General features: G+C 38.1%; 1 protein-coding gene across 8 annotated transcripts in view; it reads right to left on the reverse strand.

The window, feature by feature from the left end:
* The window catches only part of slmapa (sarcolemma associated protein a), an 80990-nt gene that overhangs the window by 25578 nt on the left and 29525 nt on the right, over nt 1-25887 (reverse strand). For 6 of the 8 annotated variants that reach the window (XM_026167376.1, XM_026167374.1, XM_026167373.1 and 3 more), the window contains exons 3-11: nt 24347-24419; nt 9803-9839; nt 3266-3328; nt 2236-2331; nt 1850-1921; nt 1618-1758; nt 1389-1526; nt 845-1013; nt 31-81 (exon numbers count right to left, since the gene is read on the reverse strand). In XM_026167376.1, the coding sequence (XP_026023161.1) occupies nt 31-81; nt 845-1013; nt 1389-1526; nt 1618-1758; nt 1850-1921; nt 2236-2331; nt 3266-3328; nt 9803-9839; nt 24347-24419 (840 nt within the window). Of the gene's footprint in view, nt 1-30; nt 82-844; nt 1014-1388; nt 1527-1617; nt 1759-1849; nt 1922-2235; nt 2332-3265; nt 3329-9802; nt 9840-19929; nt 21219-24346; nt 24420-25887 lie in introns of those variants that run through there. The other 2 variants (XM_026167379.1, XM_026167378.1) reach the window with 2 other exon arrangements.

Raw genomic sequence — 25887 nt, forward strand, 5'->3', positions numbered from 1 at the left:
ATGACGCAAACCCAGGACATGTGGACTCACCCAGACTGTTGTTCTCTTTAATGCTTTTCTCTTGTAGCTGTTCTAACCGCACTGTAAACAACAACAACAACAACAACAACAAAAGCAGAGAGAAGTGTTGACTGACAGGAAGTCCGAGCACAGGTCGAAGACATGATCTGACCTGCACAAGAGGCGCTATGTTATTAAAGTGACTGGCGTAAAGGGATCACTATGCCAGCGGGTTAAATAGGACAGTGTGTTTGCTCTGTGTATAGTTGTAAAGATGCAGATGATGCAGATTGATCACCAGGTGACTGAAAAACCATCATTTAATGTATCCAACCTATCATGAGTTTAACCAGGTCATTCAGTACAAAACTGAAATTGGCTATGATGTTTATAAATATTCTAAGTTACTGGACCACAAAGTACACGAGAGGGCTGGCATTTTTTAAGCTGCGAAAAGGATTATGACTAGAGGATGAGCATGTTATTAAAGCACAGGTAAAAAGGAGACCTTTCATTTGTTATAAATTGTTTTGACCAGCCACCTGTCTCATACTACAGTAATATGACCTCCTCACAATTTAGTCAAAATACACTTTTTGTCATTTTCTCCATTAACTATTGCAAAACAGATCCAACATCCTAATCGGATGCCTAAATACACTCAGATGTCTAATTGCAAGTAGCAGATCAACTCTGAGCTCCTCCTGAATGAGAAGTTGCTGTCCAGTTGCTTTTATTACATTTTGGGATCAAGCTTTGATTTACGCAACCATATGATTGGATTAAGCGTCCAAGTCTGTGTAATGCCACATGAATTGAAGTGTGCGCGCGCGTGTGTTTGTACCCTGCAGGGCAGCGAGCCTCTCATTGGTGAAGTCATTGTCTGCCTGCAGAGCCTCGATGCGAGCCTGGAGAACCTGCTCCTTCTCCTCCATTTCCTCAATCCGTAGTTCCAACTCCCTCTTCTCTGTCGCGCCCCGCTGAGTGAGCTCCTCTTGTCTTCCCTCTGCAGCCTGGAGGAGGAGAAAAGGACGTAGGAGAGGTTAGCCAAAGGAAGGAACAGAAGAGGACAAAGACAAGGGTAAAAAAAAGTGAAATAAGGAGGGAAATGGGGAGAAAGCAAATAGAAAAAAAGATTATATGCTACATAAAACACAGCTCCCATTTTTGATAAATAAGGATTATTCTGAACTATAAATAATGCAAAGCTGCTCTAGCAGAGTCTAAGGATAAAACACAAAATGAGCTTAAAATGAGCACAGATTCCCTCTACTGAATTTGTAGATAATTTTATTCTAAATATATCTCCCAAAAACACATTTAAATAAAACTTGTTCTAAAATAAAGTAATGCTGCAGGAAAATAAATAATTTTTCCTTGACGGTTACCTTAATTTTGTCAGTGAGCTCTTTGATCTCATTAACGGCCGCGTTGTACTTGTTGGCGAGCTCCCTCAGCTCCTCCTGACTCCTTTCAGACATCTCCTTCAGGTGGGTGCACTCGTCCTCGGTGTTACTGAGCGTGCGCTGCACAACAGCAGAGATGGCACCAAATGTTAAGCTTAGAAATTTTAATTAGTTTCATTCTGTGCATACCATATACACATGTGTATTGTACCTCCACCTCTGACAGCTTCCTGACCACCTCAATCTTCTCCTGCAGAACTCTCCTCAGAGACTCCTTTGCCGTTGTCTCGTAGTTGTGTTTGTCCTCCTGAAGAGCCAAGAGTTCCTTACGGATCCCTTCCTCTGTCTGGGACTGAAAGAGAATTTTAAAATGCGATGATCATTTTAACTTTGCTTTGATTCATTGTAGAAGTATGCAGCTATTTTTTTATGTGTATGTATACCTTAGAGTAAGCTTGTAACTGACTGCCCATCACCTCCAGCCTGGAGAGAAGACGGTCCTCATCAATCAAAGCCTGTAGGAGACACACACTTAGTTTACAGCAGTCCTTATCACATTAGATACCATCTATAGATGAAAACAACACAAATTAGTTTAACTAATCGCAGCGTAGTGTACTAAATGACCCTGATTAAATATGAGCAGTTATTAAATAACCAATGAAAGTGCTGTGCCTCATTTTGTTGTGCTCATATTTGTGATTTGTGGGAAACACTATACTTATATGTTACTAAAAAGACTAAATGCTGAGCTGCCAGAAAGCATGATCACAGCTGCACTTGTTCCTCAACTTGTGAAGAATGAAGAATGAAACGTGGTATTTCCTACCTGCCAGCTGCTCTCTGAGGCCTCCTGAGTGGTGGCTAACAGACGCTGCAGAGTGGCTAACTTCTGCTCCAACATCTGCTCTCTGTGTAAGGCCTCCTAGAGAGTGAGAGGGAGGTCGTCGATGAAAAATAACTCAGCACAAACAAAAGCTTACACAGTTATTTATGACAATGTCTGATTTTTATCCACTAATATTAGTGCACCAGTTAACTTCAGTTAGCTGCTTTTTCTTTGCGGTTTATTGTAATCTTTGCTTGGAACCTTCCGAGGGAATGAGGATGCAAATTAGTTCTAAGCCAACTCTGGTACAGTGCATCAACATTTATGATAATATTATACATGGTTCCGTTTTTAGCTACAATCTTAAGTGATTGTAGCTAAAAACGGATAATATAAAAATTAAAAATAAAAACAAAACCAGTAATCAGATTTTTTCACTCTTCCTTTAGAAATAATTTAAACATGTATTCTTCATTTCAGTTCTTTGTGCTTTATAGAAAGTTGGTTTTTAGTAATGACCTCTGATGTATGCTTTTCATTATGTAATCTATTTTTTTATCAGATAGAAATTCACATCAATTTCACATCAGAGAAATACTCCTGTCAAGTCTTCACATTACCAATGTTGTCTTGTTAAAGCAGACCTATTCTGTTCATTTCCCAGCTTCATAACTTTAGTCCTTTGGGGTGTAACAGAGTAAGCCTGCATTCTTCTGATTGGCTCCTGTTGGTAAACACAAGGGTTGACCAGCAGGTGGGTGGAGCCTTCAAGCCTGATAACTATATGAAGGATATCCCTCTGCATGGCATCATATAGATGGTGCAAAAACAGCCATAAACCAGCTGTTTAGAGCAGTCCGAAGCCTGAACTTATGGCTCACCATGATTATTTGTATGTGAGCAAGCACCAGTTTAACTGTGTTTGTACATATTTATATAAATAAGAAAATAAGGAGAAGCACAATCACATTTCAGACTCATTATTGTTAGTGTAGTTCTCAAATATGTCCAGTAGGTGTCAGTGTGTTACCTGTAGATACTGGGAGAGCTGGAACAGTTCCTGAGAATACATACTGGGAGTGTTGGCTGCAACCTAAAAAACGAACACAAACCATGGAAACATGCTGACAGTTGTCTGAGACTCATTCAGCCTTTTGTTTGAATGCAAGGAGTCAATAAACAGCTGAAAAACCAAAGGTTAAAGAGTAAGCTGACCTTAACATACAACAACAAACATACATGAAGACAGAGCACAGGAACAGTGTCCACTTCTGTCTGACTACATCTCTGATCATTAAAACATGACATGAAATATATAATTCTCTGCTTTCATTGACTCACTTTGAGCTTCAGAATTCTCTGAACGACTCTCCGTTAATAACTTTCATTTTAATATCTGTTTGTCAGTCAGTAATGTTTATCTATGCATCTATGCAACTGTTACTGTTGTAGCCACAACTTAATTTTTACCGCTTTCCCTCTGATAATGACAAATTACTTCAGTATCAAAAACGGGTCAGAAAATGAATAATGTAGTGTATTCTTCTTAGTTCTGTTTGTTTTTTTTAAGTTGTATAATTTACAACATATTTATTGTAATTTACTTCTGGTGGCCTACATGCAGTACCTTCACAGCCCCATGCTTTTCCACACTTTAAGCCTGGGTCAGTGCTAAGTTGTGTATCATAGAATGGATGCTAACTATCTGCTACTGACTGCCAGTAGCAAAACATATTTAGCACAAAAAAGTGTTAAAGTTAGTACTGCTTTTCTTTTTGTTGTTGGAGGCTGTTGAATTTAACGAAAGAATCCTTAACGAAACAAATCTAGTCAAATTTCAAATAGGTCTGCGTGATAGCAAGCAAAGTGATGAAAACACTCAATACAGCCTACAAATAACCACACTGACATGTTCAGGTTCTCCAGTCATCTGAAGAAAGATTTCATGTACACCTCATTCATTTCTGTATTTTATGTATATAAGTTTAGATTCGTTATTTATAGTTGGTTTACACAGCTTTGTGTATGTATGTATGTGTAATGTGTGTAATGTGTGTGTGTGTGTGTGTGTGTGTGTGTGTGTGTGTGTGTGTGTGTGTGTGTGTGTGTGTGTGTGTGTGTGTGTGTGTGTGTGTTTTACGTTGCTGTGCTTGAGAGCCACCATCTACCGGAACCAAATTCCCTGTATGTGTCTGCACATATATTTGGCCAATAAACACGATTCTGAAAAGCTCTGTGGAAAATTAAACTTTAAGGAGTGACTGATAACGAGTACTGATAGTGTCCATTAGTGTTACGCTCAGCTGGATTTCTGTTAGCCATTTCCATCTGCTTGCTTCTCACAGACTTTACACTTACACAGTATTTTAATACAGGCAAATAATAAATATGTTCCTGTTGTCAGACAACAGATTAACCATGAAATATCAAAGCCACATGGTCACCTTTGTATGTCCACAGCTATTCCTGCTGGTTGGTTTTTATAATAGATCTGTGAGCTGGTTTTCTTTTATCCTTGTATATATGTGTACAAATCAAATCAGCATGCCCTTTGCTATCGATGTTTTATGTTTGTTACCAGTATGAAAACATAATGAGGAAAACACCTTTTACACTTGTGGCGCTAACCTACATAAGGTTTAATACATTTATACACACACACACACACACACACACACACACACACACACACACACACACACACACATATGACTATGTGTGTTGAGACCTGGGAGATGTGAGGATCCTGCTTTAGAACACTTAACTATGTTTAAGAATGGCTCAAATGTAATCATAGCTCCTCTCAGGCGTGCTCACACACAAGCCTACATTCCTCAGACAGGTTATACTGAGTCTTTGCTGCTCTGAGGAAGAATCAGAGCAGGGCGAGGCAACAGAGGAAGCCTGGTACAACACACTATGGGTAAACAATTAGTCTGGTACTGCACTGTATGACACATAGAGTTACATTACATTACATCTATATAATGTGTTTAAATAAATTTGTTAAAGTACCATGTGTCTACATGATCACATGTGGTGTGGTACAGGAAACTATAGAAAGGTGTTCGTTATGATATGACAAAGATTTACTCGTTCATTCAAATTACATGATAAATTATCCCTTGTGTGAACACAGCACTGGGAGCCAGCTGTTGCATGCGGACTAATTCAACTAATTGCAAAGTAGCTGTAAAACAAACCAGAGCAACTAAAGCTCGTAATTTCTACTGATTTCATTTTTTTATTTCTTTTTCAAATGGTTGATACCTTATTACTGGAACTTCTTGATACCAGTACAGGTTTTTACATTCTCAAAACGGTCCGTGTTGCCTTACTGAGCATAAATCTGTGCACTTTCCTAATATTTTATGACTATTTGCAAAAAACCAAAACAAAATAAAAAAAGACAAAACTTTATTCTAAGGAAATCCCACTATTAAAAAAAAAACAAAAACCACTGATTAAAATCAATATTTTCATATATCTAAAGATTTTACTTTGTGGGAAGCTCAAAGTCTCTTGATAAATTCCAATATTTTTATATGCAGAAATTATCTTGTAGTGTACATACAATACATTGGTACTAGTCAATTTATCAGCTAAACTCTAACAGCAAATTTCCCAATTACAGTACTAAGGAATTTTCCCAATGTTACAACACTGAGGTTAAAGAATCAACCTCAATTCCTTCTGGAACTTTAAAAGAAGTCTATATGACTGAATTTAGCACCTGACTTGTAGAAAAAAAAAGTGTACTTTAAATTGTACAGGGTATTTTGTTTTTGGCTTCATTCATGCTCTTTGATGCCTGTCTGTGTAGGTTTGTGAGACTTCCTGGAACAGCAGCTTTCAGTGTTGCAAATTTTAGCATCTTTTAATTTGGCTTGGAAATTCACCCCACATGGAGAGGCAGATTCCAAGAAGCATGACAGGAATGACCAATATTACTGTAAATTGGGAAAGCCAAATTTTGAGTGTTAGATTTGCAGGATTGCAAATCCCACCAAAGCTGGCCCAAATTTAAACCGTGCAACTGTATAAAAGATAATGTCCCGCTGTGTGGATTATGGACATTATCTGTGAAAAGCAGTTTTTACACACAATTCAAACATTAAAACATTTTTTAACCCATCCCATTTAACCCAAACACAACCGGAGTCAAGGCATGTGTGCAGTCACAGCACAGCTCAGCAACTTAGCTGCTTATTCACCCCTTCATCTCTCCTTACCGTGAAGACACAGGAGAAGACTTTAAAGCACACTAAAATAAATAATGGCAAGTCGAGTCACGCAAGTCTGAAGTGTTCCACATGCTGATGTAGACTTTGGTAAAGCTAGAATTGATTTTCATAGATATGAATTTCCAAATCAATAACTGAAATGTGAAATGCTGCAAATAACGGATCTTTCTAGTGAGGGGTTTGTTACGTTATAATATTATTTTATGCCATGTTATACCCCTAATTAAAGATTGTGAATTATTATGTAGTTTTAGTTTGCATTATTCTCCTGAATTAGAAGAAGCTGATAACTATTGCATTAGTTAAACTGATTTGCATTACATTAGACTGCTGATTTATTGTGGATGAATGATATTGTTTTATGATGTTATAAGAAATACTGTTTGCAGAGAGTCATCGCCTTATTTTTCTGATTAGAAGAGAACAGAGCATGCTGGAGTTTTCTGTCCCATCTCAGCAGGAGCAGATAAAACGGGGAGCCAAGGTCGTAGCTTAGGCGCCGTGTGAGAGAAAAGTGTCCATCTCCCACGCGTGTGTTCATTAAAATCATCGTTTGACTTAACCCGGCCGGACCAGTGTTGTTATTGTGGTTTTTTTCTCTTGTCTCCATCCCCAATTTTTGAACTCGTAACAGGTTACAGATAACTTTTCATCTAGAATTGATTCAATTCCAATTCACAAGGTCCCGCATCGATTCGATCCACGATTTGATTCGAATCGGGGAAATTTTGCCTCAGGCAGTCAGAAATATTACAATTCTGATCACTTATCAGTACATATCTATATTTTTTATATCTATAAAAAGAAAGCTGACACTTGTGAGACTTTATCAAAGGTGTGAGCATCACAGCAGATTCCTTTGTGTCAAAGTAACTGAGGATAAAACACAGAAAAACATGAAGGCGGTTTTCCTGGTCTGGGTTTTTATAGCAGATGACCTTAAACATATTGTGCAGTCAAAAACAAAGTGAAGCAGAGCAAAGTTACAGAGGTTTGATTAGAGACACAGCTAAGCATTTTGAAATTTTGTGTAATTTTAAGTTTAAGTTTACATTTGTTCAGTATTGAACAGCAGAAATGAGGCTTTGTTGTCGGAAGTAAGTTAACAAAAAAAACCCCAAAAAGAACCAGCAGACTGTAGACTGGTGGGTAATAAGTAAGCGAATAATGCAAAAAACAGATTTTTAGATGGGAAACTATTCCTGAGAGAGAGAAAGAGAGAGAGAGCTCTACATGAAGTGTGACTTTATCGTGGTGGAAGCAAAACAGCAAAAGTAAGAGGAAATTCGTGACGATGTTTATGTGAAGCGAAATGTGAAGCGTAGTTTGGATCGTCTTTGGCTGCTGGTTCAGTCAGTATTGTTTGGAGAGAGATAAAATCTGCAGCTTCAGAATCTAGCGCACAAAGGACGTAAACACAAAGTGCCCGCCAACGCTTCAAAATCAGTGAGCTGTTGGCTTTCAGCCCCGACGGCGTGTCGGCGTACGTGCGTCAGGTGAGAAAGACGACAGCTCACTGATTCGGATGCGTTGGGTCTGCGTTTTATGTTTACGTCTTTGTGCAGAATCAGTGTACCTGCTGTCATTTACTGTTTTAGCTGTTTGGTGGTTGTAGAAATTTTGTGAGGTTTAACCTGAGATTCTGGCATTTCAGGCAAAATAAATTTATATTTAAAAATCGATTCAGGAGTTTAATGAATCGATATAGGGCTGCTCGATTATGGCAAAAATGATAATCACGATTATTTTCACTGAAATTGAGATCACGATTATTTGACGATATTTATTTAACCCTTTAAGACCTACTATAGAACCAAGTCCACCAGAGCTTATATTATTTTTATTTATTTTTTTTACATGCTGTAGTGCCATTTGTGGGAGCATTTCAAGTTGCTATACATCAATACAACTGTTATAGCCCATATTTTAATAATATGTATGCATTAAGTGCATAGTAATTACATAAATTGCAAAAAAGTGCAATAAACTACAAAAAAAATTGAAAATCGCTTTTGTTTTGTTTACATATATTTCTACTTGGAGAAGTTTAAGAGGCTTATCCCTCAAAACTTTAAATACAATAAAGTTGCAAAAAATAGTTTCCCACCACAGGAAATTTATTTTGAGTGTCTTCATAGTTTTATTTTGGAGATACAGCAATTTTTATATACTGCAGGAAAAACAAAAAACAATCCTATGATGCAAATTTGCAAAGAAAACAGCATGTGCATCATTTCACTGTGGGAAGTGTTACGAACAGCTGATATGAACGGCAAAGCGTGTTTCTGGAATATTATGTTTTTGTTCCTGCAAGCGCTTTTTATGCAGTTTTTGCAAAGCTATATGTGGAACGAAACCGTGACCGAGGACAAGCTGATGGCATCAGATGTAAGTACAACTCCTCCGGTTTCATATGCAAAACAAATTATTGCGCTAGCTTACACGGTTCAGGTTCTACAGGGATTTAAAAATAGTTACGCAAAACGGAGCGTGCTGCTCTGACCGGCTTTAAAGGGTTAACAATGACTTTAAAAAAATAATATAAAATAGTGTGCAACACCACTGAAGTTTTTTTTTTTTTTTTTTAACTCTTTTCAACCAACGGCAGTCACTCTCCAAATAACTTCTGCTTAGCTTTCCGAGCTTCCCTCGGGTCCTCTTAATCAGCGGTCTCCACCCTTTTTTGCGCCACGGACGGTTTATGCCCGACAATATTTTCACAGACGGCCTTTAAGGTGTCGCGGATAAATGAGGGAGGGGCTAATAATCGGCTCAGTCATTTTTAATGATCGTTGAAAGCCCAGATCGTAATCGTGATTAAAATTCGATTAATTGAGCAGCCCTAAATCGATATCACGTTATCCAAGCCAGAATCGATTTTAATTGATAAATCCCACCCCTAATTATGAATCTAAACAAATAGTTGATCTCCAAAAGCATTGGGACTTCAGTTTAGAGAGGTCACATCCTAGCTCTGAGAACATAACAAATTTCTTTTTAAACTTGAGTGGACAAACATCTAAATGTATGTGAAACCACAGCCTGTACAGTGGCAGAAAAAAGAAATCCTGCTTCTTGATGCACATGAAGGATTTCTGTAATGCTGCAGCACCAACTGGCAGGGATCTCTGCATTCCTTTGTCAGCTGACTAAGTCCACTCTGTGTGTTTAAAGACCACTTATGTGTGTTAGAAATACAAACACACACTCTTAGATGCTTCTCTGAGGTGTAGCCCTACATGTGAGTGAGTGAGAGACACTTTGACATGGGACAGGACAACACTAACAAAAACACGCACACACATACATACTTCTGTTCTTACCTTGTCTATAGGTAGTGGTAATGGAGGCTGGATGACACTGAAAGAGGAAGAGAGGAGAGAAAAAAGTTCGTCACCATAGAAACACCAAAGAGCAAAGACTTGTGGAGTAACCACGGAGACCGAAATAAAAAAAATGTTCCTGGAAAAGTCTTGTGACATCGGTTTTTCAGCTCATTTTAATAAAACATTCATTCTATTACGACCAAGTCACTGGCAACAAGGAGTCCATTTCCCACACCTTTCTGACATTTCACCAGGTATAAATCACTTGATGTAAAAAATATCCACTCAGCAACTGAGCCTTGCAACAATTTTTAGATGGGAAGAGCAGAGGAAAAGACAAAGGAAAAAAAAACCCTAACTTTTCAGACTAAAACTTTGGTTATGTTCATAGGTTATTTATGCAACTGGGGAAAAATAAAAAGTGAGCATTTATATATTACATATTTATGTATGTAATTTAATCAAGCAAAAACCTCCAGGTCTGAAAAATGAAGTCAATTCATGAAGAAAATAACTGCAGTCCCTCTAATGGCCACTTAAGGCAGGCTTTTAAAGTGAGTTAGTTGGCACAGACTCACATGTTAAAATGTCTAACTTTGCAACATAAATAATCATGTTTACAGCCTGCAACAAAACCTTTGTTGACAGGAAAGTCCATAAAAGGGTGAAACTAACAAGAAAAGATAATAACCTGGTTATGACCAAGTGTATGAAAAAAATCCCAGTCAGTTATTAGTAGTGGTGGTAGCTGTAATAGCGGTAGTAGCAGTAGGAATAATTATTGTAGTATTAGTATTTTTTTATTACCATTTTTAATAGTTAACCTGTTTTCACACGTTTCACAGCTCACTGAGCTCAGCTAAATGCTCCATCAGAGACTGCACTCAGGTGGGTTTTATGTGACATACACTAATAACAATACTCAGTATCTCAGTGATACTTTTATAGGAAGATGAGTGGATATCTTTTGTTTGTGTGTTTGCTTTTGGAAAGACATGAAATCACACTGTCTAAATTCCTAAGTACCCTGCTATACTGGAACAAAACTGAAACCTAAGAGTCAAATAAATATTGCCATGTGTTACTTCAAAATGGCAGATAACTGGTTTCCTTTTTTTTTTTTTTTTTTTTTTTTAATAATATTATTAGTTGACTAATTTAATTCACATACTCATTATCAGTTTCACTTGCAGCCTGAAAAACACTCAGACACATATGTGTTTTTAACTTTTAGTGAACTTGCACTGAATCACACTGCAGTGGCTGCTGTGTATGTTGGATCAGTGTGGTGTGGTTGCTGCAATTACATCAAACACAGTCAAGTCAAGCTTAAGCCTGAGAGGATTTCCCTTAAAGTACAGGAAAAGTCAGAGATTGATGCGACTGTTTTCTTGCAGACAACACCTTGAGGCCAGTCTCAAAAATATCCTGTTACATAAAGTCTGACTTTAATAACATCTCAAACTCACATATATGGACCAATAAAACACCAAACAGTGCATTGAAACGTTTCACTCAAATCAAGTGAGATGTGTAAGCACAGGATACAATTACTTTACTACAGTTTGCAAGGTTCCAAAAAAAGATCACTGTCTGATGAAAACAAACAAACAAACAAACAAACCAAACAAACAAAGTCTTCAAGTAGGCCTGGAAATTAAACATTTTCAGTCAGACCCTGTAAATCAACCATGTAGTTGACTATACAGTTTTGTTAAGGTTATACTGCTATCAGTTGTAACATTAGCTACAGGTAAAAATTTAAGCTAAAATTTGTGTACTTTCAATGAGATAAACTTCAATGAATTCAGAAAATCGAATTTTCTTTAAGAAATAAACAGAAATTAGAGTAGGCAAACATAATAACAGGTTTAGAGTGCATCTACTATCCATTTCCTTATTTCCTGTCATGTATAGTTGCAGTGGTAGATGTTCATATCAAACATGGCCAACGTTTCAAATAAAGTCATCTACAGTACTGTGCACCAGTCTTAAGCCAATCATTTCTTTACATTTTGCTAGAAAATGGGAAATGGGCACATTTGAAGTAAATGATCAAGTGCAAAAATAAAGGAAAAACAGATGCCTGCCATTTGTTCTGTTCTGTCAGGATGATCCCACAATGCTTCAATAATGCTGAGGTCCAGTTCTCTGGGGAGGTCAATCCATGACTGATGGTGTTCAGCTGTGCATTTTTCCACTCAGGTGATGCTTTTACTGCATTGGCAGTGTTTGGGATCACTGCCATGCTGAAAAATGAAGCTGTTACCAATCAGAAGCTTTTAAGATGGTATTGCAACAGGCCCATAAGACTGCTGCCACTAATTTTCAGTCCAGTTCTTATGCAATTTGGCATACTTCAACCTTTTCTCCCCTTAAGCCTTTCTATAAAGAAATAAAGGATGGCTCAAGAATTTTGAACACACATGATCCCTGTGAACCAAAAGCTCAGGCTCATGAATATCCTGATACAGTCTCCTCAAGCAACAATCATTGTATTGTGTCTGCTTAGGTAGGTACCCAAAGTCAAATATGTATCTGCACTTTTAATGGTCACTAGGATATAAAAACCATTCACTTGTACTAACCAATTACCATATTAGCCACAATAGCATGTAGACATACCAGCCATACAGTGGAAACTGTCATGACCATCTTCTGTTGCATATGCATAAGCGCAACAAATGATTGGCTCATCTGTTTCCTGTTTTGGCTATTGGTTGGCTTTTTAGAGACAGTGGCCACCATCTTCTATAGCTTTCCATTTAAATTATTCTTTAACAGCATCACTTTTCTTGTAATACCATGGATTTAACTTCGTTATTATAACTGAATTTTTCAGTAAACTGTGGGATTCATATTGTAAAGATATGTAGGACACAGCAGGACATAGCAGTCAGAAGATGAATGCATTCATTTTAAAAAAAAAATCACAAACCAGTGCAATAAATTTGTAGGTCACTTGTTTTAACACTGCACTGCTCCACAGGATCACATTTTTCCATTTCCTTAGGTCAAACCATGCATAATAATATAGTACAGTCACTGTGAGTCGCTTCCACTGCTCTCTGTGTTGCATTAATTAAAAAACACAGTAGTTTTGACAGGAGCTGAATGAAGAATAAATCTAAACCAAAACCACAGTGTGAAACCTTCAGTTGCTGCCCTGCAGAAACAGGGCCTCTGTCATTTTGTGCAGTGTTTACCCAAAGTACTGTAATCTTACAGCACAGCAAGGTCATGCAGGTTTGTTTGAGAGACAGTGTGGAGATTACGTAGAAACAGTCACAGTTCAGGAATGTAAATTCAACTCTGGGCAAAAAAATAACTCAACACTGTTAATGTGTCACTACTCCCTGCAGAAATGTAGAACGCAGCAGCTCCTTTAACAAAAAACTCACGGGTCGCATGAATTCTCATGACAAAAACACATTTTACAAATCAATAATTGGTTGTTTTTCTATAGGAGACAAGAACAAGCTGGACTTCAATACATTTCCTCTTATAAAAAGGATTGCAGCACACACTTCAGCTGAACATACTTATAACTCCAACTCAAATTTGCTTGGTTACTGAGCTGCATGTAAAATTCTGCTCAGAAGAATGAAGATGCAGAAACTATTGTACATCGATTTTATCAGTTAGGGGCAACTCAAAGTAACAACAGGTGCACTGAAGAAGCCACAAAACAACCATGAACAAGGGAATGGTTTAGCCACAGACCACTGCTGTCTTACAACAAAAATAAAAGCCAACAGTTTTATCTTCACTATTTTTAGGCAACTTTCTTCTGGATGGCAGTACCTCACAAACTAATGAGATGACAATACACGACCAGAAATCTGCAGTGAATAAATAGATGGGTTGAGAAAAGCACTTTCATTAACCTCAGTTTGTACATAAGGCCAAAACTGCAGGTCAGAAAAATAATTACAAGCACTTTAAAAGGTTAAGGCAGTGATTTAAAAGGATTTTTGTACATTTAGGACCAGCAGAGCAGGTTCTCTGCAGAGATTAGAGCAGGGGTGCCCAATCCCGGTCCTCGAGAGCTACCGTCCTGCAGCTTTTAGATGCATCCCTACTCCAACACAGCTGATTCAAATGGTTTGATTACCTCTTCAGCATGCCATCGTGTTTGGCAAAGGCCTGATAACAAGCCATTCATTTGATTCAGCTGTGTTGGAGTAGGGATGCATCTAAAAGCTGCAGGACGGTAGCTCTCGAGGACCGGGATTGGGCACCCCTGGATTAGAGCAAACAGCTTCCACAGAGCCACATCGTCAATCACAGTAAACACCCAGTACTTTATGTTGAGTTGGGCGTTTTCATATCAGAGCTCCACTGCCTGCTGATCACATGACACCCAGCAAGAAGAAATGGAAAAACTGCAATCCTCCTAAATATGTCATAACATTAGATATTTTAGTCTTTCATACAGTATTCCATGTTTCCTCTTATCTTGTTAAAATCTCCTAGTCATATTTTTAAACTGGATACCAGCAAATAAGCATTGTAACACTTGTACGCTGGGCACTGGTACTTCCAGAGGACTCTTGTCCTGAAGGGATGATGATGCTTCTTCACTGTGTTGTTCCAACAATTTGTTCCTGCTGCATTCATTCAGTCACAGTGCTGTCACATTTCTGTGCATAACAGCTGGCAGCAGTTCTAGTATTCAGATACCATCTTCACATCAGCACTGCTCATGCTAATGATTGGGGCGACCGTGGCTCACGGGGTTGGGAATCGCATCTGTAACCGGAAGGTCGCCGGTTCGATCCCCAGGCTCTCTGTCCTGGTCGTTGTGTCCTTGGGCAAGACACTTTACCCTACTTGCCTACTGGTGTTGGCCAGAGGGGCCGATGGCGCGATATGGCAGCCTCGCTTCTGTCAGTCTTCCCCCAGGGCAGCAGTGGCTACAACTGTAGCTTTCCTCCACCAGTGTATGAATGTGAGAGTGAATGAATAGTGGTATTGTAAAGCGCTTTGGGTTCCTTGAAAAGCGCTATATAAATCCAATCCATTATTATTATTAGCCTTTTGCCTCTCTCTTTACCCATACATAACAGAAATATGGGTTTTTGTGATAGTTTGTAGGTTTGGATTAATGGCTTGTGTACAGTGAAGACAATGAGGTTTCTTAGATACAACAGAACATTATAATCCATCTTCTTCATTTTGACCATTTGAAACCCTGATCCAGGCACCAAAAATGTTTAAAAAAAACAAAACAAAAAACAAACAAACACGTAAATAAGCCAAGATAACTGTCCTTTAAAGAAACTACACCTTCAGGTCATTAAACTGCACTGCTTGCAGTTTTGGCACTTACATTTTTTGTACGTTTTCTCTTTTGCCAATTCATGACCAAAAAGCCTTTTTTAATGAGAGTTCACATACCAAACTTTACTACAGTTTTTACTTGTTCCCCTGCTTGTTTTACAGAGAAGAATATTTTATGTATCAGGGGATATTTTGGGCATGTTTTGCAAGAAATTTAAATATAAAAAATAAATATGGGAATTCCTGTTATACAAGTCTGTTTATGGCAACATAAATAGACCTTGAATCATTTGCTAATAGGCTGTTTGTTGTCATTCAGCTACATCATGCTAGCAGATTAAGCCTTTAAAGGTGAGCAGACACCTGTTTTCTCAGGTGTGATTTAACATTTTTCTATTCAAGTTCCTACAATAAAGGCAAGTTAAACTCAAGTAAAGTTAAACTGAGGAGTTTGTCATATTTCAGGCCTGCTTACAAAACAAAATGACTACATCAGAAGTTAATAAAGGGTGGTCTCTGGCTGTGCAGCTACCCTTGGAAAAATGGAGAAACTTTTCTAATGGTCGTCAAACCATGTCTTTATTGATATATACTGAGAGGTCAAAACTCATCATTAAGAGTAAATGTCATCTTCATAGGGGAAGGAGTTAACATCATCACAGTTAAGTTTGCAGTTACAATGTGTCTCTCCAACTAATAAAAACACATCTATTTAACTGATTCCATTAATTTGGATAATTGGGGTACATTTACTTCAGCTTGAAGGCATTTTATTTATCAAGTTACCAGAAAGAACAAGAAAAGATTGCTATCCACTCAATGCCAGGAAAAACAATTACTTTAAACTTTTCTTCTTTCATTGGTATTGTTTTTTTCTTTTAATTGTATTTCATGTAATTTACTTTATTTATCCAAGAAAGTTAGGAAATTATTATGTCACAGCAGCTAAAGCAAATAACTCATAACAAAAACAACACAACTGAAAGTCGAATAGCTCATTAAACTAAATATTATCAATAACGTAAAAACAATTATAAAAAAAAGAGCATGACTGAACAGTAAAAATACAGTATTTAGATAAATCTCTTAATCACAATCTGATTAAGCAATTATGCCTTCTCTTAATAAGCAAATAAAAAAAAAAGTACAGTAAACATGCAGGACAAAAATTTATTGTACAAAGATAAGGAAGGATCAGAGGCCGGTTCAGGGGATTCAAGAGGCTCTGCAGCAGTTATTTACAGCAGATTCTGACTGCATCAAGAAAATTACTCATTTCCAGTCATCAAATACTGCCTGCACAGACCAGACCAGCATGGCTCCAAAGCAACACATTTTTAAAAAGATGGAACAATATCTACGCCATCACATGATCTAATTTCACAGCTCTTCAACTGTGGCTCACAAGAACATCAAGTCTGCCTACACGGACACACAAAGTGCAGAGCAGAGCAACAGGAAAACAAAAAGGCTGAGTGTTTTGCATGCAGTCCAGCAAAAGGCTGCCAGTAGTTTCCATCTGCAGCATACTCACATGTTTTTAAAACAGTGCGGGAGAACATTTCACTCTGTCACAAACATAGCTCTACATGGTCATCTATTACTTACTAAAATATGTCTGCAGCACAGACTATTAAAAAAAAAAAAACACACAAAAAAAACCCAAACGTGGTTGAGGGAAATTCTGGATCAAAAGACTGCTTTTACATCAAAGTTTTAACAATTAATTTATTAGTGGGACATTTTTTTTTTTTACAAAGTAAACAAGGAAGCGTAAAAGCCTGATTCATTGATTCCTTCTTTTCTGTTGTTTCTTTATGTTCTCGTCAATATTGTGCTATTTTATTATACTATAAAAACAGTCCTCGCAATTTAAAGCATAGTCTTTTATTGAAAACTCAATCTTTTGTTCACCTTTTTTCTTTTAAAGGGGATTTTGTAGATTTGTTTGTAGATTTATTTGAATTTATTTAAGGTGAAACTAGAGATAGATCCATTGATTAGACATTCGGCAGCAACACAATTGTACGTTTAAAAACAGTTAATAACACCAGTTAATAACATTCTCAAAGTGGGAGTAAATAGCATAGAGAGGTGTGACACAAGAGTCTGAACTGAACATTACGAAATGTTATCTAGATAAAGAAGTCAGCTGCAGGATAACAAAACTGACATTTTATCTTGACCAAAAACTCAAAACCATCCTCTGCTCACTTGGGCCAATCAGTGGGATGGATCCGTCCACGATTATCTCAAGTCTTATCATAGATGTGATGGAACAATTCACATAAAATGTTACAAGACAAAATAGTTGATAGGTGGATTTCTTTGGTTCAGTGATAGATAGGGATGGGTATTGATAAGATTTTCACGATTCCGATTCCATTTTTGATTCTGTTTAACGATTCGATTCTTTATCGATTCTCTTATTGATTCTTTTTTTTTTTTTTTTTTTAAAGGAGAACACTAAGGTCGATTAGCTTAGAACTTTGTTTTATATCTTCTCTTTGAACAAGATAGAAATTTAGGAGTAACATGGCCTTACAAACCCAACAGTGAGATCTTAAGAGATCCAGCCTATGGCTCTTCAATGGGGTGTCACAGGGTCCCCAAGAAAAAAAATTGTAAATGTAAAATAATAAAATAAATATTCTCCTGTAGCAATAACAAAGTATAACATAAATTATTCTGTAGCAATTACAGAATATCCAGTAATGTCCCTGCCTACAATTAAACACATTCACTTACCGAAAATCGGGGCATCTGCTGTGGCAAATGGGTTCAAGCCTTTGACCACAAACTTAGTCACTGCTCGGTGACATTCATCTATCCTGGCCTGAAAGAAGACGCTACCAGACTGCAGCGAGAACTGCCAGCATCTGAGCCAGCCAGACTCTGTCTGTCTCTCTCATCATGGTCACCTAAATGCACAGTAATGGCAGGTTTTGTAATAAGGCAGATTGCGCTAACATAATATGCACTGTTAGTTGATTATTTACCTGCCGCATTAACGGGGGAGGATGTGCAAACGTTACCGCTACTGCTGGTTTGAGATTCACGAGTCCGGAGCGGAATTAAAAACACGACATTCATTTAAGGTCATCGCGTGTTTTGTGAGCAAATGCTTTTGCATATTCGTAGTGTTTCCTCCCTTAAATGAAATGTCTACTTGCAAGTTGCCCTGTTGTCATCCGTTCTCGTAAAGTATAATCAAACTTTTGAGCGTTTGAGCCGCCGTGTTTCCTGCCAGGTAAATGACGCTCCGCAACGTGATGACGTAATTTGGGGCGACTGGAATCGTTAAGGGAATCGTTTGCAAAAATGGCAAACAATTCCTTGGAATTGAAACAGTGGGAACCGGTTCTCAGCAAGAACCGGTTTTCGATACCCATCCCTAGTGATAGAAAAAAAATGTATTGTACACACAGCACATTTCTCTTCCACCTCTAATAGGTTTGATATTGCTCTTCATCTCTGTTGCACTGGCCTTTTGATATGTCTCACTGGTGTAAAGCTTCCAAGACCCATGTATTTCCACTGTCAGTGAAGAAAAAGAAAAAAACCATTGGAGTGGTAATCCCATTTTTTTTTTGTTAACCATAAAAAACGTCAGGAAAGTATTTAAAAATACTAAACCCCTGGCCTCAATACAGTCCCCCTAACCAGCATTTCACCGCAGGAAGTGCAGGCAATAAATTTAAACTCTGGGCCTCCAACGGGCTTAAAAGGATTCCAGATCAGGAGGACAGCATCAGGAGATTAACCTTAGAGATTACACTTTTGATAATGAGCAGGTTGTTTCTGAAGCGATAATGTAAAATGCCAAGAATAAAAAAAGTATAAAGAAGCTCTCTACACAGCTGCCACATCAGCTTTAAGAAACCCAACAGTGACCTGTACAAACAACCAATCAGGTCCCTTTTTAGATTTCCAGCTTTAGTTCATTTTAGTTTTGTTGGCAACATATAGTCCAATTTCATCTCGAGTGGTAAAACAAATAAAAATACTGCACACAAACATTCAGTATCCATTTAACCACAGCCTGAGCGGGCTTTTAAAAAAAATGACCAGAGTTTAATCAACAAGTCTTGCTGCACATGTGTTAAAATTTATAGAGCAAACATTCCTATGCGAGTTAATATGGAACTAAAACTAACAACATCTAGAAAATACTTCAGTTCCAGTACTCTGTAACAATGCTGGCATCCACACACCAGGAACAGCAATGACTTCACTGAATTTTAATATTTTGCAAAGCTAGTTTTAGTTTCCACCAATTACTTTTTACACACACAGACTTTAAATGCCTGGGGTTCCCAGGTATAATATGTATTCGGAAGGGCTCCATCTTCATCACCTTAAACTGCAGCTGGTAACTGTATTAGTTGTCCTTGCTGCCTATCCCAACCACAACCAGCATCAAGTGGAGAACTGGCTCATGTGCGCTGAGGTCATTAACAAAACAACACAAAACAATGCTACCCGCAGACCAAGATGGTGGATCTGAAGTCTGTCTACGAGCTGAGAAATCAAAGATGCATCTAATTAATAACTGTCACAAACAATATAAACTATTATTCATTAATTTATAAAAGAAAGCACAGGTTGGTCGAACGGTCACACAGAGAGCCACTTCCCCTGTCACCACCACATACAGAAATTCAATGAGAAACACTGAACAGATACAATCAGCAGCTGCAGCGACACACTGTTGTTTAGACACAAACTTTAGGTCATGGTACTATTTGACTTTAAAGCTCTGTAAATATCAAAAGCATGAAAACAGTCCGACCAGTGTTGCCCAGAAACCTGCCTGAAATTCTGGACCTCAAAGACCTTACCTGGGAGGTATTCTCCTCGTACGTCAGGTAGTGATTTGTCACAGGCCAAAGTTCACCTTTCAGCTAATACCTCACCCTGACTATTCTGAGAAATGCCTGCCCCCCTCCACAGCTTCTAACTTTTACTTCATTTCTCTTCTGGTTTCAGAGGAAGCAGCTGATTCTTCTCTACTTTTCCACGGAGCGCATGAAGTCTAAGACTAACTTGCTTTCTTCGTCTCTCCGCTCCTCCCCTCTGAACAAACAGCTGAGTTTCTTCCTTTAACTTGTGCAAGGTACTGTAGCTCCACCCCTCCTGGCACTCACTGTTAGGAAACACTCCTCTCTGCTGCAACTATGACTCTTCACTACCTTTATCATCTTGTGGGAGGTCAAAGGTAGCCTGGATAAATCACTTGGCAACTGATTTATCATCTTTAATCCCAACCTATTTTTGAGCTGACATTTTATTGTCCTGCTCACCTGGCTGGAAGAGCAGTGAATCTGAAAATGAAACACCCCCATTAACCACATGACCACAAGTATGCGTGAGTGTTTTACGGAAATACGGACAGCAGTAACAGACTGATAGGGGAAACAAAGAAGTACTATTGTTGTGATCAAAACAATGACACGAGACGCATGCACAGGCCAGACTTTAATAATTCATAGCTCAATGTTTACCTTATAAAATTAACTTTCATTATTTTAAAGAAGTAGTTCAACAGAGCAATGCAGGAACACTAACACACAACTTGCTCGAATTTATTCTTTGGATCTGTATGTGTTTTTCTGTGTCTCACCACATAAACAATATTGTGGGAAAAAATGACTTCACAAAGGCAGAAAACTGCTGATCCTCACTTACAAACATTTCTGGCCACAAGTCATCCAGTGAGGTCACAACAGGTGTTTTAGATTAGATGGAAGACCGAATAATAAGGAAACACTCCCACGTTGTTACCTCCTATTTTAAATGAACTATAATTGAAGCGGCTCCAGGGAGCTGTGCTGTTCAGAGGACTTTATGGAGACTTCTGAGCATCAAACAGCAATAAAACTCAATACATTTTCATTGATCTATAAAAAGTATTTAATATTATAGAGAAAATGTTTAGAGTAAGAGATGACGGCTAAATAGTTATCAGTATGTGGAAATGGATACTGCTGAAAAATACTTATGGGGAAGCACAAAGTCCAGTCCTGTGCCTCATATGTTTTATATTATATAATAATGACATTGTCAGTTATCAAAACTACTTTATTTGTCAACAACACTAATTTACATCACTGTGGGCAAAGTCTAGCACAGATTATGTAAACAAAGTTTTCACATTACTAAAAAATTTTTATTAATGTTTATTTAGTGGTTGTTTGAAATTAGAAATGCAGTATCAATGTGGAGAAAGGGGATATTAAATAAAGATGTAAATCTGAAAATGGTTCAGTTTGGGGAGTATCTTTAAAGGGTTATAAGGAGAGTGGAGTTCATTATATAGATAAAGATGTTCATAAAATAAAATTGAAGCATAGTTATGGTTATGAAACTGTCGTTTTTCGTCTTCTGTGCATTTTCTTTGGTCTTTGGGTTTTTTAAATGAAATTTAGTTCTAAACGTGCTGCTATATAAAAAGTGTAATTTGCCTTCTTTCTATTTGATTAATTTCTTTCTTGTGGACATTTGTCACTATCAAAGTTTTTAAAGACCCAGCTTTGGTTTAATGTAAAATTGCAAACACAGTAACCATCTTTATAAAGCTGTAGGCAGATCTCCAGAAAGATAATTCTAATACCAGGGAGCTGAGACATTCTTCAGCTATTAATAAATCTTCTGACATCCCTCCCCTTCAGCAGCACTCTAGAGACAGAGTCCAACTGTTAGTTAAATAAGAAGAGCTGTTTGATTAAAGGAAATGGTTAAAAAAAAAAAAAAAAAAAAAAAAAAAAAAGTGAAATTTGACCTGTTGGAGGTAAAAAAAAATGTCAAATGTGGTCCTGAGACAGAAGGTAGCATCATTGCTCTGTAAGTCTATGATGCCGTAATTGTTTGTTTTGTTTTTGTTTTCTTTCCTGCCTGTCCCGTTTGGTTCTTTTGCCATCAGAATTATTGTCTAAAGGCAAAGAAAGATGCCCAACGGATTTACTTTGCCAAATGGACAATCCCGGCCTTGCCGTATTGGTCTATTTGATTCACCTTTGCTTTTGTTGTTTATTTTATTTTCACTTGCTACACATGGGACAGACGTGACTGGGGGAAAGAAAAGGGAGAGAGAAAGAGAGGTAGGGAAAGAAAAACAGCGGGGGAGAGGAACTATGATAAAGGGCAAAAAACAAAAACCAACACAACAAACAGACAAAAAATGCTGTAATTGTTCCCGTAATATTCCAATATATTGGGAATATAATATCAGATGCTGAAGGTCAAAGGTCAAACTAGAGACTACAGTCGTTTCCCCACAGAACATGTTGGACGCTTCTTTAGATCTCAGGTAAGCACCATTCACTTTCATGCATTATTGACCATGTGGATAAAATACTACCGTTGGTGTTAATTGATGGACTTCTTAAACCTGTGCTGAACTACAATCCAAACCTGCACATCTGAAAATAAACCAGGACAATTCTGTTACGGCCTTTTTATTTTACTCAGTTTTCGTGTGGGGGCTTGTGTATGTTACTCCCCTCCTGCCGCCTAGCAGAGGGGGTCGTAACAATTCATCACAACTCACCACTAAAATACCACACATCTGCAGTGACAGAGAGACAAGGGAAAAAATTACAGAGACTGAAATGATTTTGTTCCTGTGCAAAGGCATACTAGAAACCAGAAAGTGACTGATGATCACTTGTTCAAAAAGCAAAATTACTCATAATTTCAAATCAGAATCCTGGTAACTAATATCTGATGTCTCACAAATGTCTTAATGGATTATTCCATCCAGGTTATTTTTATATTCCAATTCTTATTGATTTCACTTCCTAGTTGTGCATCAGAATCTTCACTTCGTGAAGCTTTGTTTGTGACAAAAAGCAGTTGTAAATGAAAAGCCGTCTTTCCAGGTTGGGAAAAATGTATCACACAATGTCCAAATTTGGATAAACAGTCAAAGTAAGCTCTAAATGCATCCCAAGACCTCAGCTTTATTCATTAGACAAGTGTGTGGCCTGTCATCTAGAGATTTAAACATTTGATTTCAGTAGTTGTCAGTAGTAATGCTACGTGGTTACTTAAACAAAATATTCATATTATACTAAGTAGAAAACCAGTTAACTACCAGAGGTGACATGTTATGCAGCCACATGGCACAAGGTAGGAGCCCCTCTCTTTCAGTGACAAGAAGTTCAGTGTCAAAGCAAACTGAAATAAAACCACTTGACCACAGCAGTGTTTTCCGGTCCTCTGTGTGGAAGGAAGTGCTAGCACTGCTAACATTAGCTAGACTTGGCAAACTAATCTTAAAGTCCTGCACGTGTGACAACATGAAAGTGCCGCACATTTTAGCAACATGTAAAATACAGTTTGATTCCTGAAGAACGTGATTAACAGTTACAAATAGATCTCAAACACACACATTTTTAGGAACAATAGTCGATCATTAGATTGGGCTTGTTTGAATTATTTGTGAATGTTTTCATACTGTTAACAACTAATTCTTGGTGTCCTTTAGTTTTGCAACCCAGCTTTTTGTTTTCTAGCACAGACAGCATGAACAAACCAGACCCAAGACTCCGGTCAGCGTGGCTGATGGGTTTACCAGACTGGAAGCTGAGCAGCATGGCAGCATATGGCACTGCCCAACACAGCACTGAGCCCCAGTAACACTAATACACACGTCCAGCCAATTACAAACACACAGACACGCAAGTGGGACTCTGAGTACAGTAGGAAGTTCCATGCTGGGTCAGCGGCTGGTCAGCTACAGCCCATTTAACACAAACACACACAAAGAAAGGCAAAGATACATGTAAACACTCAGCATGAGTCAATATAAGAAAAAGGGGGGGGGGGGGGGACGACGACCCTAAAACTCAAATGAACAGTGGATTCAAAAGGTTATTACACAGGCCAGAATTATTAACACACACTCGCAGACCCTTATCCTCAGCTCATTAACTGCCCTCATCGTCAACTAGACTGATAATAATCACATCACTACACAAGCAGAAATTGGGTGTGTGTGTGTGTGTGTGTGTGTGTGTGTGTGTGTGTGTGTGTGTGTGTGTGTGTGTAAGCATTTAACCTTAACCAGACAACCATTAAATCGGCAACAACATCTGGTTAAGTCTGTATCAGTATACTGTTGCTTTAATGAGCAGCAATAAATCCCAATTTTTCAGAAGAATGTGTAGTGTAGAAACTGTAGAAAGCTTTGTTAAAAATATAGTCTGTTATTACAACATAAACAAATCTTCATGGATCAATGTGAGTGGTGCTTACTCGCTTCGTCGGCGTGCCTCCATCCCATCAGGTAGGAAGAGTTTGATTGTTGACACGATGCAGCCATGGGTGACTGCAGACAAAAAGAGAAAAGACACTTCAATATTGTTCATATGAAGAAAACGAAATAAAACAGAGCAGAATGTTTACATATACAAAGTCCTGGATCATCAGCGAATATAGAGACTCTAGAGAATCCATGTCTGACTATGTGTCAAAGTTCATAATTTTTAAGGAAAAGATTTCTGCCTTTCTGGCCCATATTAACAAATCCTATAAGGTATCAAATTTCATATTATTGAAGGTTTTCTGATGTGGGGGTGTACAATTACCCCGCAACTGTTATAATTAGGTATGGTTCAGAGTAATCACCAGTAGCTCACGAGTAAAAGGCAATTTTTTCACCAGTAGCTGCAGAGCTGTTGTATTACCACTACCTTCAGCCCTGTTGAAGATTATTCCACAGATTCTCAAACACATGGGGAGTCAGTGCCTGAGTATTTGAGCGTATGTTGCTTCTTTCTGGGGCTGTGCGATATGACCAAAATCTCATATCCCGATAACGATATAAATCACAAAAATGTTACACTTTCTGAAAATTCTGTGAATCTCGGGCAGCTTGACTTGCGTGAAGTGTTTCCAGCTGGGCGTCGTGTACATGGAGTCGAATGTTTTAACCAATGCATGAAACTATACATTTTTAGACATAAGTTGTAACGGCCGCCATTTTCTTTGTAAGTATTTATTACACGGCGTGCTGCGGGGAAAAGCCTGTTCTAACGTTTGAGTCTAAGGTTTATTTTTTAGCACCTGACGGCTCTTTTTTGCTTCTCATCCGTAAATAATCTGCATACTGTTTCACGTGATTCGGTTTATTTTGAAAAGTCTCAACAGGATCTTGAGCTTTATTCTTAAAGGTTTATGTGGAAAATAAACAAGCAGACACGCGATGGTTTTGCCGCCGCTGTTGCTAACGACAACGTGTAGAATAGAATAGAATAGAATAGAATAATCCTTTAATTGTCCCACAAGGGGAAATTTGGTTGTAACAGCAGCCAGAAAGACACACATACAACAAACAGTACACAGGACACAGAACAGAAACAGACACAATTTTTCTTACATATTTACAAAAACAGGCGCTTTGTCCGTCCGTAGTGTGGTTATATTAAATATAAGAGAAAGAGAGAACTTTAAGAAATTAATATAGCCACTACAGTGACCATCAAAACGGTGAAAAAAATAAAATATTGCCATAAACAGTAACTGCTACCAGGTCAAGCTTGTGTCCTGTGTGTCACAACAAAGAAGTGGTTTGTTTTGAGCTAAATAAAAGCACACGTGCTGTAGTGCCTGGATCAGCATGTGAGCTGACTGTGTGCAGAGGCACACAGATGGACAGAAAAGAGGGAGTCACATGGAGGGACTGGGATTTTTAGATCAGGTCATCCTGAACCATGCCTTAGTTATGCGACAGACTCAGGTGGCTGGGGGACTTCCCATGATGCACTGAGCATTTCTTCTTTACTCCCGTCTTTTCA

This window comes from Astatotilapia calliptera, chromosome 5 (assembly GCF_900246225.1).
Source record: "Astatotilapia calliptera chromosome 5, fAstCal1.2, whole genome shotgun sequence".
Classification (NCBI taxonomy): Eukaryota; Metazoa; Chordata; class Actinopteri; order Cichliformes; family Cichlidae; genus Astatotilapia; species Astatotilapia calliptera.